Source organism: Argiope bruennichi, chromosome 4, assembly GCF_947563725.1.
Source record: "Argiope bruennichi chromosome 4, qqArgBrue1.1, whole genome shotgun sequence".
Taxonomy (NCBI): Eukaryota; Metazoa; Arthropoda; class Arachnida; order Araneae; family Araneidae; genus Argiope; species Argiope bruennichi.
Window position 1 is genome coordinate 120,356,984 of NC_079154.1, and position 22,599 is coordinate 120,379,582.

Below are 22,599 nucleotides of genomic sequence, written 5' to 3' on the forward strand. Positions count from 1 at the left end.
TTTAGAAAATAATGGTGTTAATCCAAATAGTTATAGTTCTTTAATACACCCCCATATTGTTAAAATTTATTCCTAGGGAATTATCCTTGAAATTAATTAGAATGTAAAATGTATTCGAAAAATGAAAATAATGTTTCGGATTTATTAGAATTCTTAAAAATCGAAATTCATTGTTGCGAGCGAAATGAACATGAACATATTATAGAATGGTAAATATAAAGAATATGCCACAGATGCCCCCTCAGAATGTAGAGTTAACATTTATTTAAAACCTAACCATAAATACGGAAAATTCAATAAGAATAAATTTGAGTTATTTAACATAGTTAATATTTGAGTTAATAACCAAACAAGAGCGAATTCTCCGCATGCACCTGCCTTTGTAATAGATGCGAAAAAATCTTTATTTTGTGTAAAATCTAAACCCAATCACGATTCTTCAACTTGCCGATTCTTGCTGGAAAGAAAGGCACATTGAAGAAGAAACGGGATATGTTTCTTGTGCCACATGAAAACAGGTCATGTTTACAAGAATTGCACTTCAAAGCAGAACATGTGGTAAATGTAGATGTAGCCTTTCAGAGCTACTTTGCGAAGTGTCAACATCCTCTGAATCTGAAAAGGGTGAAAAGTCACAAATAGGAAGAAGTAATAACTTGTTCGAATGTAAATATCAATGAGGGTGATATACTCTAGAATCTTGTTGGGCTTTATTGACGTTTGGATAATAAGAATAAAGAAAAAATGGTAAATATTATACCAGGCTGAGCTTCTCAGCGATGCTTTTTGAAAGAGGAAAGAGCTGACGTGTTAAAATAGCCTATAATGAGAAGATACTATAAAGAATCAACCTTCCAATAACTTAAGCATCCGAAACTCTGAATAAACAAAACGCAGAGATCATAACTGTGGACTAATGAGGGACTGCAGAGTGTTTTGTCTTCAGTATCTCGCCGCGCCCATCTCCAAAACAAAAAGGCAGCTGACTTTTTACATAAAGAATACGGGAATATTCCCGTTTGGGTACTTTTCATTATACCGGCGCAAATCTCGCCAAGCAGACTTTTTGGCGACAGCACACAGTCGCTGGAACAAATTACACCAAGCAAAATGTTACCAGTGGCGATATTCCGTTTGGCGTTGGTTGCATCATTATATGCGACTTTATCGCCTGCGCTGGTGTAATGGAAAACTAACCCCGTTTGACATCGTTTACCATTTCCCAAGTTTTGTTTCCACTCCAACAATTTGAAAATGGCTAGGATAAAAAAAACACCTGCGTTTGCAAAAGATTGCTCTAAAAGGTTCTCACATTCGAAAATTATCGTCTGCAGAGTTGACTGTTTCTTGCGTTGTCATTTGGATCCGTTTTAAAATTCTATACTGATATTTCCGAGCGTTGAAATAACTTTATTGAAAAGTAGTGAACTAATTTGAACTGCTCTATTCCTATTATCATTTGCTATAGTATAAGAAGACTTTCTTTTGGATTACATAAAAGTGTTGTTGCTTATGGTAACAGTTACAGTCAAGCCCGATTTTAAGCCGAGATTTAATGTCTCTTATTTCAGTAGTGCCAACAATAAATTTTAGCTACTCATGCATCACAGCCTTTTTCCCGAGGCGGATTTCATTCAGACATTTCATTCACAGATCGTTAATTTAGACCTGAATCAGAACGATCGCCTCTGATCTAGTACCCCCAGTGGTATTGTCTCGACTTAGAGGACATTGTGGCTACCATAGATTTATACGTGCAGCAGCCACTATGTGTTTCCCGACTTGGAGGACTTTGCGGCTACCACTGATTTAGACATGCAGCAGCCACCATGTGCAACTCGACTTGGATTACTTAGCGGTTACGACAGAATAATACGTGTAATAACCATCATGTGCACAAAGAGTCTTCGGCCGGTGGGCTTCGAACTCACAACTCAAATGAAGCGAATCCTACTCCCTACCAACCAGGCTAAATGTAAGTACATATTTTATAAGAAACTTCTAAATTATGGTGTTTAAGAACTGTGCTTGACTTTTATTCGTCTTAAGGCATTCAAAATTAAAATCCTTCTATCGTAAAATCAAGATTTCTGACAAATTTTAAAGATAAGTTAGAGAAAGACATTAGAAGTTTTGTAGAATTTTGTTTCTAAATTAATTTATTTTCTAGAAATAAAAATAAAATGAAGCTTAGGTTAAAAACTTGCTGAAAGAATGAAATACATTAATGAAGCCATTAATTCATATATATAATTTTATTTATACTTTATGTCGTTATATATTGAATTCAATACATTATGAACTGTCCACGGTAATTATTATTTGAATTTTCATCTTGCATCTTGCTGAAAAAGATCTAGTCAGTTAAGACATTTCCCCCGATTTAGATTTTCATTTTGCATCATTAATTCAAAATTTGGGATTTGAGAATGTTGTTCCTTGGACAGATTGAACTATTTCATTATATACAATGAAAAAAATTTGGAAGTTTTTATATTTATAACAATTTGCCGATAAGTTAGTTAAACTTCTTTAAAAAAATTCTAATTGAACTGAATAAATTCATTTACTGATTTCACCGCTGAAAAGTAATTATTTCAAAATTAATGCTGCTTTATAAATTTATTGATTGTTGAAAAATGTTATTAGTGTGAGTATATGATAGTTAAATTAATTTTATTATATGTGAACTCTAATTTTTCCCTTCAAACCAAAAATGAGTTATAAAAGTTAAAACTATTGCATCTTTAACTACTGTATTTTTAACTATATGATGCTACTGCTAAGTACTATACACTATTATACATTCTATATGATGCTTCTTCCTTGACTACTACTGTACATTCTATGGTTCATGGAACTTATTGCTCCATTGACCACATCAGAGGTCTCATGTGTTTTTTGTGAAAACTATATTTACTTGATCCCAAATGATTTCCTCAAGTTGTGACATATTTTGAAATTATTGTTATTTTTATCACTGTTTGAATTTTGGTCGTTTTCTGAAAAACCATTGTAATGATAGATAAACGTTTAAGTAAATATTTTTTTTTTTTCATTTTTTCCCCTTTGGATTGAAGGTTAACTTTTAAAGGAGTGACGAATTAAAATAATTCTGAGTTTTAAACATATTTCTATTTATAATTAAATATACAAAATGATACAATGTCTTACTTATGAATGGTTGAGACTTTAGATTATTAAGTCATGTTACAATGATATTTGACCACATCTTATTACATACTTGATATAATCAAAATGCTAAGTATTTATACCTAGCTTTAGTCGAGTATTACCAAAACCAAATTAGAATTTATATAGCCAGCATATTTTAAAATACACTGCATTTACTTCTGAAATACGTTTTGCTAATAAGTTTGACGTTGAAAAAAAAAAGAATCATTAATTTTCAATTTGATATGTTACTAATTTTTCATTCAAAACTATGTTCATTCACATGGTAGTGGAATTTTATTTATAATTAAATTTTCAAACGTTAAGATATAAATATAACTATGAAGATGATAAATAATTTAAATAATTTTTATAATCTTAAAATATGAGAAGTTTTACATTTTTTTTATTTCAATAAAGTTAAATTATTTGTTCTAATTCCACGAAACTGCATTCATTATGAAAACTAGAAAGCAGCCGATAATTCATTAAATGTAGTATTTAACGATTTTCGCAATATTAAAATCGAAAAGAAATGGAAAGTAGGCGTTAAGTTATTGAATGCAAAGGCAGATGGTTCAAATTTTTTAACAACGTAATACAATAATAACATTGTACATTGCCCAACTTTCTGACGAAAGGCAAATATTTTTTAATGCAGACGAATCCTGTTTTCTTATAGATCTATTTAATGTTGCTCTTGTGAACAATCTTTAATTATCAATTGTGCAGAATATTAAGATAAATTTTTGTTACCATTGATCCTAAGATAAATACCATTTCGGTTGTTTTATGTTATTGAAAATAGCAAATTTCTAGAGAAACTGAGTAAATTTAATTAAAAAAATGCTGTTATATTTATAATTACTTTTCTTTTAAGAATTAAATTATAATTTGAGTATTGAGAGAAAAAAATTAATTTTTATATATAGAAATAAATAATATATTAATTGAAATTATCGATAAATTGATAACTTATATAATTTTGAACATTTAAAAAATATATTTATATTTATTATTATTTTTCTTATAAAAACTAAATTCTAATTCAAAAATTAGGAAAATAAAAGTTTACCTTTGCAAAAAATTAAAAAATGTATTAAAATTAAATTAAAAGAAATAATATTAAAATTAGTAATATATTAAAGTGAAATATCTGTCAGTTATTAATTCGTTTTAAATATATTTTTTGTATTAAAAAGACATCTAAATTTATTTTTCTTTTAAAAAATAAAATTATAATTCAACAGTTAATAGAATGAACACTTTATATGCATTAAAAATTTAAAGCATACTTATTAAAATTATTTGCAAATTGTGAAATGTTTTTGGAAAGAGATTAAAGAAAAAAAAATAGCTAGTCTAGATTAGAACATTGGTCACGCAGGCACTACACGGATGTTATCCCGATTGCTCCATCAGGAATTCATATTACCCACTATGTTCAGAGTTTGAGGGTTATTTTCTCGAAGTGGCTGCATATTGCACTTTAAAATTTTACTGAATGAATATCTTAAAGCTATACTACCATCATACAAAAATCCCGTCCGAATTTATTTTTTTTCAACGAAATAAAAGTTTTGCCTGGAAAGAAACATTTTAATTCAATTCATGATATCTCAAATAAAATTAGATTCTTGTAAAAGTTTATATTAAATAATCATTTTGCATTAGATTGTAATAATTAATTAATTTTTAGGGAAATAACTTTATTATTCTTGACTTTCTGTTATAACTTTTTGATATGCTGATAGTAAACCATACCTGAAGTTAATTATTTACTTGAATTCCGTTAATAATCACATTTTTACATTGACTGAATCTTTGATGTAGTTATTTTTTTAAAAAGTTTCCTTATCACATTTGCTTCTGAAATATTTTATTGAATACTATCATTTACTGAATTTAATAATATTTGAAGTATTTAAATACACAGTTGTTGCTTTAATTAGAAAGCATAAATAAATATTAGAATTATTGAAAAATTATTTTATCAATTTTTTATAAGTATCCGTGTTCTCTGCGTTCCTGTCTTATAATAGTTGAATGTAAAATTTATACCAATATTTGAACAATTTCCTGGATTTCCATTAATAATTAAGACTGATAATAGATATAAAATTATTTAAAAAATTTCGTTTCTTCTCTTTTTCAATTTTTTTTACTCATTTCAATCCATTGCGCTACATATATATATATATATATATATATATATATATATATATATATATATATATATATATATATATATATATAATGAATATTTAATTTTTTTCTTGTATAATACGATTAATTTCTTATCTGAATTTAATGTAAATAATGCTGCATAATTTGTAATATGTATATATCTTTTTAAAAATAATTTGTACATAAAATTATGATAAATTGAAATATTCGTATTTGTAATTTTATTTGTCACTGCACAAAAACAACTGTTTTGTACAAATTCTTTTATTTTAATTGCATCTTGGGCAGTAAATAATAAAAAATATTTTTCTAGAAATATTTATTCTCGAAAAAAACAAAACAATTCTACCATTTCTGAAAGTTATTGGATATATAAATAGTGATTAGTGTATTTAAAAATGCTAATTTTGCTGAATAAGATATTCATATTAAGTATTAAGGATTTGAATTACTAATTTCTGTTTATGACCTAATATACGGCTAAGACTAATTTGCCTAATTTTAAATTATTAAATTTCAGTTTTACTACTTTCAGTTAGTTCAAAAACATCGCATATTATGTCAAATGTAGTTAAGATATTCTTTGCATGTTTATAATGTCTTTAATGACAGATCTATTCCACTGCTGACAAAAATTCCAATCAGCCAGTCGGATGGGAAAGAAAAAGTATCAACTTTCTATGTTGGTTACTTATAGACATAGCTTAAAACATCGCACACAGAATAATCAAAATTATGCTGAGAATTTCAGATTTATGCATTTTTTGCATAATTCTCCAGAAAACCTAGTCGAACTGACATTGAACATCAGCCATGCAATCAATCAACCTGAATTTTTGTTTCGCAATAGATATTTCGGAATTTATTAGAAACTGATGAAAATAATTTAAGCGCATCTCTTTCAGAAAATGATTATAACTTTGAGCAATGGTTTTGATTACTATGCGCAGTTCTTTTATAAAATGGCAAGTATTATCGCGAAGCTACCCACTTTTTTTTTCTAAATAAAATTTGATTATGTGATTTTTGTCTAAATTACATGATTTTTTTAAACCTAATTATTCGCAGTATGTGGATTAATAGCATGTAAAAATGATGATATTCGATTAAAGCAGTTTATTAAAACTCAAAGTATTTTAAATATTCGAAGTAATATGAATATTTGAATTAATTATTTTTATTGCATTTGTTCAATATATAGATTTTTTCTTTAGATTTCGAGAATATCATTAAGGCAACTTTTACAAATATTCCATTTCCATTCATTTAATGTCCAGGCAAATATCAGATTGACGCTGACTTTAAGTTCATTTGCTCTTCCTAAAAGCTGAATGATGATTGATAATTTTTATGCTTGATAATTTTTGAGTATGAATCTTTGAATAGATTTATTAAATTACATAAAAGTAATCTCTGCATGTTTATAACTTGAATACCCAATTTACATTGCAATAAATTAAGTATCAAAACCGGCAGATTTTATTGTATTATTAGCATAATTTATACAAACATTAAAATTATACAAACTTGCAACTCTAAATTATATAATCAAGTAAATAAATTTCTGCACGTCCCTAATATACGTCAGAATGGCTTAAAAATAAGCATATAAAAATATTGACTAATAAGCAATTTTTTAAATCCTAAATTTGAACAAATTTTTGGGCAATATAATTCCTCTGGCCGAAAAATACTTTTCAGATTCTACATTTGTGTGTTTAAAATCTATGCTGATTAAATACATTTTTCTTGCATTTTGCTGTTGAAATGCTCCAGCTTTTAATGATTTCATTAGTATGTATGTTTGTGGGCTTGCCCAAGGAGCTAGTTACCATATTGTTCAGTAGAGCATAATTAAAATCAAAATAATGATATTAAAATGTCTATATGTGGGAAAAGTTACCCATTAAGCAATCTATCTATAATTCAAAATCTTAGCAAAATCAAATCCTTGGCTGAATATATAATTTTAAAGTTCAGTTACATCGTTTAATTCCCACAAAATTTACAACATACATTTATGAATTATAATAACTTTGATTGGTGTAATAGAAATTAAATTGTCGGCAAAATGTTGACACTTATTATGATGTAAGTCAAAGGACTCTTTTTAAATAGTTCTGGTATTCGAAGTTCTTAATCCTCAGATAGAGCAAATAAGGTATTGAAATTATTGGTTATCAATTATAGTGAGCAGTAATAATAAAATATTAACAATATTTCATGTGTATTAGGCATGAGCGAAACTTTTCCTTCCTTAGTCTATGGAAGCTGGCTGATGCTAGAATCATTACGATTGTGTTTATTGTAAAAAGTTAGTTATTTTTCAACTAATAGTGTGCATTTCATTGTATTTGGCATAATTTGCCTTTCAAAATTTATTATAGTGGTACTTTTTTGAAAGATATTAATCTTTTTTCCCCAGTTTTTTTCACAGTAGGCTTTTTAATCAGTAGTTTTTTTTATTAAATTTGTTGCAGTAGATCAGGGGTGGCGAACCTTTATGGATCAACATGCCATTTTTCTAGAAAATGTCTAATGAGGTATAGACGTGCCCATCAAATAATTTTGCCTTGTGATTTTTAGGAAGATAATAAAATTAAATACCAACAACTCAAAATTCTTTATTTACTACGAGAAAATACATTTTACACTGTATAGTAGTAATTTTAATTATAGGTGTACCTCAAATTAAAGTAGCATTAATGTGACTTCTGTTGTTGTAGATTAGATGATAAATAATTTTATATTAGGATTGTAAGATATTCAGAATGCACGCTGAATTCATGTCATCTGCCAAACGGTTTCTAAGCGAGTCTTTAATGTTATTCCTCTCTGAAAATGACTCGCAGGCAGAGATGAAAATATGCGTAAATTAGAATGAGCCAGGTTCTTCAAACAATTCAATGTTTCCAAAATTTTCGTTGTTGGCATTTTTACTTATATTGCTTGTTAACCTTTCTGTTTCAATCAATTCCTTTTCCTGGTTTCAATAAATTTTTGAATCCACTTTGAATTAGACTGGAAATCAACCAGTTGCATTTCAAATTCTTTGATTTCCATCCAATCGAATTGGAACAAATTCAGTTTATCAAATGAAGTCACATGCAAGCCGTTTTTCAAACCGTAAAATATAAATCGTTTTGTTAGGCGGTGTGCCTGAAATATAGTGTCGCGCGCCCTCGATGGCACGCTTGGCACAGATTCGCTATCTCTGCAATAAATGATGAAACAGTATAATGTATGGGTAAAAAAACCCCAAACAAGAATCGGAAAAGACTTCTCAGAGCCGAGTTTAGGAAGTACTAGATCCAAATGAAAACAATTTTGGATAACTCCGTTTTTCAGATGATTTAGACTCGGATAAATTATGTAAAATAGTATGAATATAATAAAAACGGTTTTTAAACACGCCCTTTTACTAATGTGTTAGATCTTAGAATTTTTAATAATTTTAATTAAAATTTGTCCCTATTATATTTTATTCCATAGTAAAGAGGAAACAGTTTGTTTTGAGAATTTCAAAACTGCTATTGCAGACTGAAGATTTATATATACTTATAAAGATATTCATAATTTAACTTAAACATTATTTCCATTCATTAGGTTCACAACATTCAAACGGAATAAATACTTAGTCCTAATGAATTTGGTTACTCTTACATATTTTATAGAAATACCTATATACAGAAATTTTTAGGTTCTAATAAAATAAAAGATGATTTTATAGACGAATAATACAACAAAATTAAAAAAAATGAAAAAAAGGTGCTTAAAAGAAAAAGCATTTAGATGCTTTAAAACTGTCGGGACCACAATAAATTCTTTTATCAAAAAATTTGAGTTTAAAAAACTTTAAATAAAATTTAAAAACAGCACTTGAAAACGAGATAACAAAAAATTATTCTTAAGGGGACAGTGGACTTTGAAATAAGCAAAAATGGACAAAAACGTGCAATTTTATTTCTATCGTTTAATCACCAAAATATATGTTTATATTCAACTAATAGTGTTATAAAATGCATTGTTAAGTAAAATGAATATTTGAAGGATTAAGAGGGAAAAAGAGTACATCTTAATGACTTTTCCCAAAATGATATTATAATTTGAAATGTTCCAAATGTCTTTTAATTTTTAAGAAATTAAATGAAATTAATAATAAAAGATTTTAGTGAAACATTAAAAGAAAATGGGGTATGCATTTTATAATTTAAAGCAATTACGCGGTTATCAAACTATTCTTCTAAGAAACGGGAAACGTCACCAGTAAAACTTCACTTAACGCCATCTTGTCTAAACCAGGATGTTTCGGATGGTTCGACCATCAATGGTAAAAAAATCATGCAAAATTTGAATATATCATTTTGAAGTCATTGTATCATGTAGAGAAAGGCGTCAAAATACTCCTACTGGAAACAGCTGCCCTTTTTCTTTTTTTCTTTTCTTTTTAAAGAATAGACTGATTTTGGAACACACAAATGAAGGTCTCAGTTTCCCTCCCAAATTAACCAATTTAGCTTACTGACGAATCCATCGAAATGGAGATATGCTTCATCTGAAAACCATATAGAGTTCACATCAACATTGTTACCGTCAATCAAGTTGAACAATTCAGTCGTAAACGTATTTCTTTTCTCTGCGGGGGGCGGAATGTAGCGGTTGCTGTGAATTTTGTACGGGTACAAAACTTAGCCAACACGCATTATCTTATGCGCCACCGTTTCGCTTACCTGACTTCCTACTGCAGTTTACCTGACTAATTTTTTAGGGAAACGTGCAATTAATTTTTCCCTCAAAGGTCTGCACATTTGCTTCTGTAATATTTTAACGATGTCGTCCAACATTTTCGACTTTCTCATCTGCAAAATTATCGGTTCATTTGAATTTCTTGTACAATTACTTCGCTGTATTGGGCTTTTAGCGATTTGGAATTCGCACTGAAAGTTCCATCTTGTTGCTGTAATACTCCCCTCTCCAATAGACGGAATTTCAATGAAAAAAAAATCCTGTCCTTCAACGAATACAATATTCTCTAAATATTCCTACAGAATCTGCTGTTCATAGAATACTCCTTAGAAAGTCAAAACTGTAATCCCTTCTTGAGACTATATTTTGTTGATTCGCATGCGAAAAAAGAGATAAAGGATTTGCAGTACCATCTATCGACCACTTTTGAAACTAAAACCAAAAATTATGGGAGAAAAAATTTATACTCTATTATATGAATTTGCTGCAATAATTGTTAACAGTTTTCCTATTATGCATTTTCGAAAATCGTCATTCTATTTCACGACACCCTGAATATTCTTGTTTATTTTTAAAAATTCATTTTTTATCATGAAGCCGCGGATTTTTAACAAAATTAAATGAATTATCGATGCCTTTGTTTTGATTAAGTTTAAGATTTTTAGTGAAAATCCCCCTTTTGAGTTAATAGAGAGGTAAATGCATTTTTAGATTCAACCTATGAAATATACACCCGATGTACGTGCACTCAATGGGATTTTGGAAAATTCTGACCTCGAATATGCTGTTGTTCTTTCTAATGTGGTAGCGCTCACCCGTGACTGACAAATGAATTAATGGACATTGTAGAAAAAGAAACTAATTCAGTGATAAATGTTTGTGCCTTAAATAATGAAATAACTTTTTGTTTTCAAAAGCATTTTTTGACAACCGTAAATATAAACCATAAAATAAAGACACTACATTAAAACTTTTCCATTAGAATATTAATCAAATTGTTTTGGTACTTTTCTTACTAAATACAAGTAGCCTTTGGCGACCAGCCGGTTCGCTGATCTTAATGTTTGTTAAAATTTTCATTTAAATATTTTATGTAACCTGTCTTTAATAACTTCTTCATCAAAATATTTTGAACTTCAAATTTTGATAATTATATAATTCACACATACTATTAAAAAGCCCTTGAGCCAAAATGTTCTATGTATCTCTAATTTTCTGTCAGTTCCCGTAGAACTTCTACTTTAAATTAAAGTGGGAATGATTGAACTGCAATTAATATTAAAAAACATTTTTTACTAAAATCATAAATTTTTTTAAAAATTTGAGTACTGAAACCGAATCGTTCAGCATTTAAGTTTTAAGTTCACTGCAAAATAATTTTCATAATTTATTAAGTATATTAAAAATTCTTCTACAAAAATTTCACAGATTCATCATAAAATTGAGTTTTTGGTTTTATTTTCAAAAGGATTTAAATGACATTAGTAACAGAATTTTATTCTGTTTTGGTTCATAAATATAGTTAAAAAATTATGAAATCTAAATTTTATACAATCCTTTGGTACTAAGGAATCATATTCTGCGAAATATTCTTGATACTACAACTTTTAAATAAGTAAATGAAGGTTACTATCTTCTACTATAAAATATGATTGAATTATGAAGTTTTGAGTAGAGTAATTTGGAACAATCAACATTTTCATAATAATAGGGCAATCAGTCTGGAAGAACTCCTGGGCGCTGATTGGGGTATCATCTTTGAGACGGTGGATGAAGTGGCTTAAAATTAAATAATAATGGTCAAATTTTCATTAATTAGTCAGTTTTAGTGATTGATTTAGCTGATTGGAGTGAAACATTTTTGAAATATTAGTGTCTCAAGAATATTTTGTTAAATATAAATCATAAAACAGAGTATTTAGAAAAAAAATTAAATTCATACTTTATCAGAGCATTTATTGAATCAAGTTAAGTAAAATATAATTATTTATTTCATTTAGAATACATGCATTTCTATTATTAAAGGTTTACAAATTAGCCATTGGGCCTAGAATTGAAAAAGATATATATTAAATCATATTTACCTTAAATAAAGCTGCTTCATTGAATTAATAATATAGATATTGTAAAAGATCATAGAAATATTTTTTTTTGCATTTACTTTTTATAAAATATCCTATTTCATATTTATTTTATTTCATACAGACACGTGCTGAAAATTACAACTTTATATGTTTATTTTGCAATAACAATTGATTTATTTTTTAATTTCAACTTTAGTCAATATGATGACAACACTGATAAAAGGTGATTTTTTCACACACACACACACACACACACACACACACACACACACACACACACACACACACACACACACACACACACACACACACACACACACACACACACACACACACACACACACATTGAGCTTTATTATAAGTACTTTCTGCCTTTGGTGACCAGCCGGTTCGCTAATATTAAGCTTCAAATTCTGATAGCCATATGATTCACTAACATTGTTATAAAGACCTTAATTCATAATATGTCTAAACTTCTGTAAAATTTCAATTTTAAATTAAATTGGAAGTGATTAAACTACAATTAATATAAAAACATTTTTTTACTGAAACCAAACATTTTTTTTTCAATATGTGTTCTGAAAACAAGAGTCTTTCAGCATTTAAATCTTTTGTGTACTATTTCATAATTTATACAGTATCTCAATATCATAATTTTCCTAATTTATGCTTTATTCAACAAAAATTTCTCAGAAACATGATAAATTGCAGTTTTTAATTTTGCTTTCAAAAGGATTTAAATGTTGTGAATAACAATATTTTATTTTGTTTCGATCTATATATGAAAAACCGTATGCAGTCTATAAATGTACTATATACAGTTTATAAATATACTTATGAAGTCTAGATTTTATACAATTCTTTATTCCTTGGTGATATTGAAATTTTTATAAATCGATTAGCTTTAGTGATTTATTTAATTGGTTGGAGTGCAACTCTTTTTATTTAAAACATTAGCGTCTTAAGAAAATTTTGTTAAATGTGATTCACAAGACACAAGATATCTGTAAAAATTTAAAATTTATAATTCATTAGCATTTATTGACTCAGATTATATAAAATGTAATTATTTATTTCATTTAGACCATTTGTTAACAGATATATGTCTGTTATAAAGGTTTACAAATTAACTGTTAGAGTAGATATTTAGTGCATTTTAAACCGTATTTGCCTGAAATAAAACTGTTTAAATGAATTAGTAGCATAGGTATTATGAAAAATTATGGAAAACCTTTCCTTGCATTTACTTTTCCAAAAATATCATGTTTCATATTTATTTCATTTCATACAGACATGTGCTGAAAATTACATTTTTATATATTTAATTTAGAATGTTAGTTAACTTACTTTTTAATTTGAGCTTTTGTAAATAAGATGGCAACTCTTTAATAAAAGTTAATTTTCCCCCATTAACGTGCAACGTGCTCGTGCAGCTTAAATTTCATCTTTATTTTGCGCGAAATAAATTTTTAAAAAATATAATTAAATTATTTTTTAAAAATTCATTAAAATTAGTAATTTAATTTGTTCGTTAAAACATTAGTATCATTGAAAAGATTATTTTTTGAACTTCATTATGGTAAAAAAATTAATTTTGTGCTGTAATATTTTCGTAAGTTATAGCAGAAAAACGCCAAAATTTCGCTTAATTTTTAATTAATTAAAATTCTAATTAAAAACTCAAAAAAATCACTCATGTAGAGCGCCAACACACACACACACACATTGAGCTTTACTATAAGTATAGATAGAATAGATGATTTAAAAGTGAATCATTATTTGGTGAAAAGTCCTTATATCGATTTCTGTCACCAGGGTAATTAAAAATTATTTTTTAATCTAGGTCTAGAATTAAGTTTGCTTCTATAACAGCAACCAGAGTTATTTTTAATAATTCTTCAAAAAATGTCTTTAAAAAATTTCCATATTATATAAAAAATTTACGATATACGATATACTTCGATATACGAGTTCGCCTCGAATTGTGTTAATATGCCATATCAATTGATTGTTCTTAAATCGAGTTTTAATACTTTACAGCATTGTCTTTTTTTTAAATAATTATAACAATTACAAAAATAACTGTGCATTCTAATAACATATTTTGTCGACGTTTAACAGAAAAAAGTCAATTAAGGATTTAAAAATCAAAATTCAGCTATTTAAATAATTATTCAATTACAAATTCTTCTCCGATAATTTGTCAAATAAAAATTGTGATAAAGTATGTTTAAATTTCGTAGTTTGTTGATGAATTATTTCAAGGATATTTTGCATTCCACTAAGCTATAATTCCACAATTCATTGTTAAAAAGCTTTAATCGTCGGTATGGATCAGAGAGAATACTAGTCTTTTATTAAAAATTAGGAATTAGATAAATCACTGCTTGAATCCATAAGCAAAATAATCAAAAAATAAAAGACTTAGCAGCTTCCATGGAACTTCTAAGATTTTCTTTAAATAATTTTGAATCAAAGCATTAATATGTTTGCCAGTTATTCTAAAAATGATCTTAATAATCCTTATGAGATAAGAAGAGCTTAATTGTCACGAGACAAAATTAAATTAATAGGATAAACATACTTAATTGAATGCGTCAGTGGGTTTTTTGCATTACATAATCTAGACTTGCGAAATGATTCAAAAACAATTCTGAGCAGATAATGAATACAGTTAAGGCTAGTTAATAACTTATAAACGCATTTTATCTTTTGCATTATTTACTATTGAAATCGAAATAATTATTTGAAAACTGAGTGTATGAAAGAGAGAAAAAAAAGACTATGAAATCATAAAAAAAAAATCTACGCCTTAATATTCGTATGAGCAGCTGAACTAAATCAGTTGTTTACTTAACTAGTTAAATCAAGTTCTAATTTTCCATAAATTTTTTGTTGCTTATTCTATAAAGTGAACAATTCTCATAGTCCAGATAAATTATACAGAATTTAAAGGAGTTTACATTTTAATTAGCATTCTTTGAAGAAACTTCGAAATTAGAAAATATATTTGTTACTTCCTTGCATACAAAGTATTTTAAATCGTCCAAAGATTCGAATTCTAGATTTGGGCCATTCTTTATCGTTTGGGGTGGGCTTGAATGCAAGAAATGCATTTTTGGAATTATATTGTTATATAGCTCCACTCATTTGTCTATGAACACGATAGATCAAAAACGCTTTGAGCAAGATGAATGAAATTTGGTATATGGTCTCTACACCAAATTTCTTTCAAATGTTAAATGATGATCTACTTTGTGGAAGTGTATCTTTCGAGATGTACATCTGTACATTGTATTGTACGTCTGTATTGATATTGAAGTTCAAACTGAATTCCTGAATGAAATCACAATTATATTCAATTCCATAATATGAGGGCGGGAACTAAAAAAAGATGGTTTTTAACTAAGTGAACAGTGCTTTTATAAACTTAGCCAGAGTTCACTTCTACGTAGATTTCTATACAAACAGACGGTTTCTGAAGAATCAATTAGATAATGAGACTTGTGATAAATGAAGCCTTAGTCGAAAGATGACTTTAAACTTTATGATTTTTCCGTGCCAATATTCATTAGATATGCACGCGTTACAAAATCGTGTTGAAAGTTGACGATGAGATTCTACGTTGTTTAATATATCAAAAAGTGAAATTTTTTTGAAAGATTCCAAAATTTATTATTTTCTCAAAACATAAAAAAAATACATGATGGCATTTTCAATACTTGATGAGTAGTGTAAAGTATTTTTTAATTGTGTTTTTCATCAATTATAAGAAGAATAAAAAAATAACTTGTTTGAATGGTTTTCACAAAACGTTCACTCATATTCTCTAATAAAGGTATTGTCCCCCATCCCTCGCAAAAAATTATTAGCCTTGGGTATGGCAGAGAACATCTTGCATAGAATTAATGCAAAATAGTTACGGAATATTAATCTTTGGAGCGAATTAAGTATTTTTATTGAATCTGTCATGTGACACTTGCCGATTTTTTAGCGATTAATCCCTGACATATGATTAATAATATCCAAAAATTGAATTGTTTTAGATGTGTTTTGGCCAACCGTTTAAAACAAAAATTTGACACAGAACTAACTACACATGTAGTCACAGAATCATGCACTAAATTTTATGTATTTAAGTCATTGCATTTTTCAGTGTTCACGTTTATATGCTTCTGAAACACGAACCGTGTTTATATGCTTCTGAAACAGACTTGTTTTTGAATTTGGCATAATTAGTATAGTACACACACGATTAGTATAGTACATGATAGTTTATTTGACATGATTAGTATAGTGCACACACATTATTGACAAAATCGATTTGAAATTCGTGTACCGAATTTCATCCCTCAAGCCTTCTGCATTTTGAAGTTACCGTGTTAATTTATAATTGAACAGCCAGACAGAATCTGCTGAATCAGTTTCATTCAAAATTTGACAGAAATCAACCAATTTGATGTAAAGACCATATACCAAATTTCTTCCGGTTTTTCTAAAAGAGTTTTTGAGTTTTCTTTGTCAGAGACAAACGAAAAGATATAATATTCTTGAAATACTTGTTTCAAATTAGAAAGCAGCATATTTTACAATTATCTGTCGATAGTATCATAGCGATCAGAATATTTTTTTAATGTAGATGTGTGCCAGGAAACCAGGCCTGCATTTTCTTCTATTCTGATCCCAGGGTAGAAGAAAATAAGGAATGAATATTTTTTTTTTGATTTCTGTCATTTTTTTAAAACAACTTAACACATATGGATTTAACCTAATATCAATATGAATTCAAACTTTCTTGAAGTTGCCATTATATCAATTTTGTTGAACAAAATAAATGTGACGATAAATTGGAATTGCAATACATCTTGTAATGTGGTATAAATCTTTGGATAGTAACGTTAATTTATGTTATTTTTATCATTAATAAAATTGTAATCATTACATAAATTTCGATTAATTCAAATTTTCTTAATGAAATTTCGATCCTAATGTCATTTTAAAAATAAAATATGTAATTTTTTAGGATTTAGATCTACTAAATCAGATCTATTCAGATCTATTTTTTGCCTACTGTTTATTCGTTAGAAAATAAGGAATGCGTTACTTAAAATGACTATAACTTTCACCCGTTCAAATAAAAGTGGTTGTTTTAAGGTCTAAATAGTTTTCTATGGTTTCAAAAAAGCCATTATAGTAGTATTCCAAATATATGTTAATAAGACCATATATTTGGAAACATATGGTAATAATTTCATTATTATTCCCAGACAATTTATTTCCACTCTGAAATAAACATTTTACTAAATTATTTTCTCAATAAAAATTACTAGAAAAGTTTATAACTAAATAGTTTAATTAATGAATATTTCAGAAGCCTTAATTAGTTCTGTTATTTCAATAACTATTATTTTTTAATTAAGAGTTAACACATGAAAAATTGGAATAACATTAAAAAATTTAATTAAAGTTTCTAATTTATGATAAAATTTAAATTAGCTTGAATTACTTCTGGTAGAAGAATTCCAGTGATATGACAAGAGGATTGGAGCATAAGTTTTAATGTATTTTATTTTGTAACATACTATTCTTCAACACTTACATTTATTTTCCTGGCAAAACATTTATATTTATTTCCAGAAGCTTCATGCAGTTATCCTTTCATTTTTTTTTCTAAGAAAATGTTTAAATTAAAACATTTGAATATTTTTTATATATTTATATTTCTTGATAATTATTTTTATTTCTTATTGGTTTTCAGTGATTTTTTTTACTTCCTTTTATCATTTATATGTTTATATCCTCTCTCACAAAACATTTCATGTTCCTTTTATTTTACTTTACATGCGTTGGTGTTATTGCCAACAGTTTTGTTCATTCTAAAAGAACTCACCGCAAAAAGCTGCAGATAGATGTCTCTTATTAATTTTTTTATTGAAATTAAACTATATATTTTTCAGAAAGGTTCGTCTTTTAGCTCAAGTCGATTACTTAGCAAACTGTTCTCATATGTATTTTTTAAAATTTCTAACAACACTATACTCAAGTTTGGTATGGTTTCTTGAAGAAAACATTTTCGACTCTGGATTCTGTGTGTATAAATAATTCTTTAAATAAATATTTCATTTGGAAGAAAACACGTTATGTAATCTATACTTATAATAAAGCTCAATGTGTGTGTGTGTGTGTGTTGGCGCTCTACAGGCTAGGTCATTTGACTACAGCTATCAAATTTGGTACATGTATACCTTAGAGGTCGGGAATGTGCACCTGGGGTCCCATTTTTGAAATTTTAATTAGAATTTTAATTATTAATTAAAAACTAACTTTCCCGCCAAAAAAATCTTCCATTTTCCCCACCGCCAAATGAGTAAGACTTCTATTTTTTTTTTCTCCCAACAGAAATGAGGCTAGGGTTAACATTTTTCGGCGGATTATTTCAAACGATTCTGTTTATTTTCTTAATGTTTTATGCATTTAAAATTAAACATTGTTAATTAATCCATATTTCAGATTCATTCTGAAGTACTTTTGAATTAAAATAACACAGAATAAAGGAAATTAAAAATGTATAATCTGCATAGCGTTACCCCAACTGGCGTAGAAAAATTCACGCATTTGCGTTACCTAACTGGCGAAGAAAATTCACGCATGCGCATTGTTCTGATTGTTGTCATGACAACCACTTTCAACGGATGATTTAAATTATTTTTAGGTTAGTTGCATGCTTTTTTAAGTAAATTGTATTTATGTTAGTTATATATTTTTTGTATATGCTTATAGTTTTAAGTACATCGTTTTTTAAGTAGATTTTTTAACCTGTTTTCAATTATTTAAATTATTTTTAGGTTAGTTGCATGCTTTTGTAATTAAATTGTATTTATGTTAGTTATATATTTTTTTGTATATGCTTATAGTTTTAAGTACATCGTTTTTAAAGTAGTTTTTTAAACCTGTTTTCGACCGATTATTTTAAACGATTCATTTTATTTTCTTAAAGTTTGAGGCATTTAAAATTAAACATTGTTAATGAATCGACCTGTTCATGATGAATCTGAGAAAATTTTGTTGACAAATTCTTGCGATATTACATAACTTAAGAAATATACTCTTTAGTGCCCATAAAGTTTAAACGCTCAGTGACTCTATTATCAGTAATCATATTATTAAAAAAAATGCTTTGTTTCAGTAAAAAATATTATATTAATTGCAGTTTAGTCATTTCCATTTTAATTTTAAGCATAAATTCTACCGGAACTAACAGAAAATTAGAGAGATACATATTATGTTATGGCTGAAGGACTTTATATTATTATGAGTGAATTACATGACTATCAAAATTTGAAGCTTTAAAATATTTGATGAAGAAGCTATTAAAGTAGGAATTACATAAAATATTTAATTATTAAAATTTTAACGAGCATTAAGATTTCCGAACCGGCTGGTCGCCAAAGGCGGCTAGTTAATAATATAAACGTGTGTTTTAAACATGCAGAATTGAAAAAAAATATTAAATTAACTCTTTTCGCATTTGAATGCGAATCCTATCTTTGTATTAAATATTCTAATTTCTAATATTTTCAGTGTTACTGTTGCCTATTTATTTTTATATAGGTGTTATCTACTTCCAATGCTTCTTCTGTAGTTTACACATTTTTTTTATTTCATTCTAATTTTCTTTTTATTTTGTCTTATATTGCAGTGCATTCTTTGATTCTTTTAAGAATGATGCATTAGAAAATATAATTTAACAATGAAATCTCATTTGGTGTCCTCTCATCCATATAGGAATGAGAAGTTATCTGTAACAAGAAACGTTCTTGTTTTCCTTTTCGGCCCAATAATGGTTATGTCGCTCCTGGGCCCATCGCCGATATGGGTCTACTTAAGTATGAAAGGTAGATATATGAGACACTCGTTATGGTGGCTACTGTTCGACCCAATCTTATTTTCGTTGTGTTTACATTATGCAGTTTACTGCACCGGTTGTGGCATAATGGAGTTAATTATATGTTTATCAACGGAAGCGAGTGCATTTTGGAAATCTTTAATGTCTTTTGGAAAACAGAAGAAGTATTTGCTATAATTTAAAATTCTTATACCAAACATGACATATATATTATATAGGAAGGGATATTAGCAGTAAACTTGTTTCAGGGGTGGTGATTAATTGAAGTATTTAGTTGGGTTCGATTCTAAGAGATAGCGGCGCCAATCATGTCAGGGCACCTGGAAAGCTATAAAGAATAATCACTTCGAATTCTTTTTTCTTCCGGCGGCAATGGACTAGTAAGGTCGGACTCGGTTTACGTGCTCACTTTACGAAGTCTTTTTAGGTTTATCCATGCTTTGCCGTCCCCATCTTAGGTGAACCCTGCTCCTAATTAAATCTTATCCCCTTTCTGAAACGTTTATTTATTTATATGTAGTCTTAATAAATTAATTATTTGCTTATTTCTGATATTATGATTCCTTTTTCTAAATTTCCCCCTCTTTTCAGGGAATCAACGAATCAATTCAAGAGGGCTTGCATCTCTTCTACACACGACTGGATTATTCAGAAACAAAAGTGTACGTCTGGATATACGTCTAACCTCACCCTCGGTTTCTCTTCGGCAAAACGAAGTAACTGCAGATCTGGTGTGAAAACAAAATCCGTCACCATCATAAAAGAACTCTATTAGACAGTCGTCATCGCAGAGATATTATTTTCCGAAACAGGCCAGACAAACTTCCTTTCTTTCAAAACCATCTTTTATATTTGAATTAAATAAAATTGTGTTGATTTATATATATAAAAAATTATCTGATTATTTTGAAATTTCATAAAGTTAGTATTTTACGAAGAATTAATTTTTGCATTTCAATTAATCAATAATTTGTATTTTATATCCTAATATTTTGAATATGAAAATTGTGCAATATTTTCTCATTCATTGATGTAATAAGGGGTTGATGGTTGTTGAATTGGCATGTCCGCTACACCCATCGTTGCTCCAGTATAGGGGCACTCATCGGTTTAAAAAGGTGTTGATGGTTGTTGAATTCACATGTCCTCTACTCTCTTCATTGCTCCAAAAGAGCAGCACGAGTAGCACTCAACGATTTTTAAGAGGTTGATGTTTGTTGAATTGGCATGCCAGCTACACTCGTCGTTGTTCAAATAGAGTAAGCTTTCATTGATTTAAAAAGGTGTTGATGGTTGTTGAATAGACTTGTCCGCGTTACTCTTGTCGTTGCTCCAATAGAACAGCATTAGTAGCACTCATCTATTTATAAGAGGTTGATGTTGAATTGACATGTACGCTACTCTTGTCGTTGCTAAAATACACTAGCACTCATCGATTTAATAAGTGGATGATGGATGTAGAATTGTCATGCCCACTAATATCGTCGTTGCTCCGATATAGTAGTACCAGTTGCATTCTTCGATTTATAAGAGGTTGATGATTGTTGAATTGAAAAGTAGTCTGCTCGTCTTTGCTCCAAATGAGTAGCACTCACCGATTTAATGAAAGGTTGGTGGTTCTTGAATTAACACGTACGCTAGTCTCGTCGTTGCTTCAATAGAATAAGCGTTCATCGATTTAAAAAGGTGTTGATGCTTGTTGAATTGATTTGTCAGCTACTCGTCGTTGCTACAATAGAGTAAGCGCTCTTTGACATGAACAGCAATCTCGTCGTTCTTGCAAGAGGTTGACATGCCTCATTGACATGCCCGCCACACGCTCATTGACATGCCCGCCACCCTCGTCGTTGTTCCAGTAGGGTAGGCGCTCGCTGACATGCCCGCCACCCTCATCGTTCTTGCAAGAGGTTGACATGCCTCATTGACATGCCCGCCACACGCTCATTGACATGCCCGCCACTCTCGTCGTTGTTCAAATAGTGTAGGCGCTCAATGGCATGTCCGCCACCCGTCTTTCTCGTCGTTGTTAAAATAGGGTAGGCACTGACTGAAATGCCCGCCACTCACTGACATGCCCGCCACCCTCGTCGTTGTTCCAGTAGGGTAGGCGCTCGCTGACATGCCCGCCACCCTCGTCGTTGTTCCAATAGGGTAGGCGCTCAATGACATGACCGCCACCCTCGTCGTTGTTCCAATAGGGTAGGCGCTTAATGACATGCCGGCCACCCTCGCCGTTGTTCCAATAGGGTAGGTGCTCAATGACATGCCCGCCACCCTCGCCGTTGTTCCAATAGGGTAAGCGATCAATGACATGGCGGCCACCCTCGCCGTTGTTCCAATAGGGTAGTCGCTCAATGACATGCCAGCCACCCTCGCCGTTGTTCCAATAGGGTAGGCGCTCAATGACATGCCGGCCACCCTCGCCGTTGTTCCAATAGGGTAGGCGCTCAATGACATGCCCGCCACCCTCGTCGTTGTTCCAATAGGGTAGACGCTCTCTGA

At 29.2% G+C, this 22,599-nt stretch overlaps 1 protein-coding gene across 1 annotated transcript; it reads left to right on the top strand.

Annotated features, from left to right (window-relative positions):
* Window positions 1-1,656: 1,656 nt before the first annotated feature.
* LOC129965468 (uncharacterized) lies at window positions 1,657-20,928 on the top strand. The gene is made up of 2 exons (XM_056079361.1): window positions 1,657-1,975; window positions 20,689-20,928. Exons 1-2 carry the CDS (start codon window positions 1,816-1,818, stop codon window positions 20,832-20,834), a joined length of 306 nt encoding a protein of 101 aa, XP_055935336.1. The 5' UTR covers window positions 1,657-1,815; the 3' UTR covers window positions 20,835-20,928.
* Window positions 20,929-22,599: the final 1,671 nt, after the last annotated feature.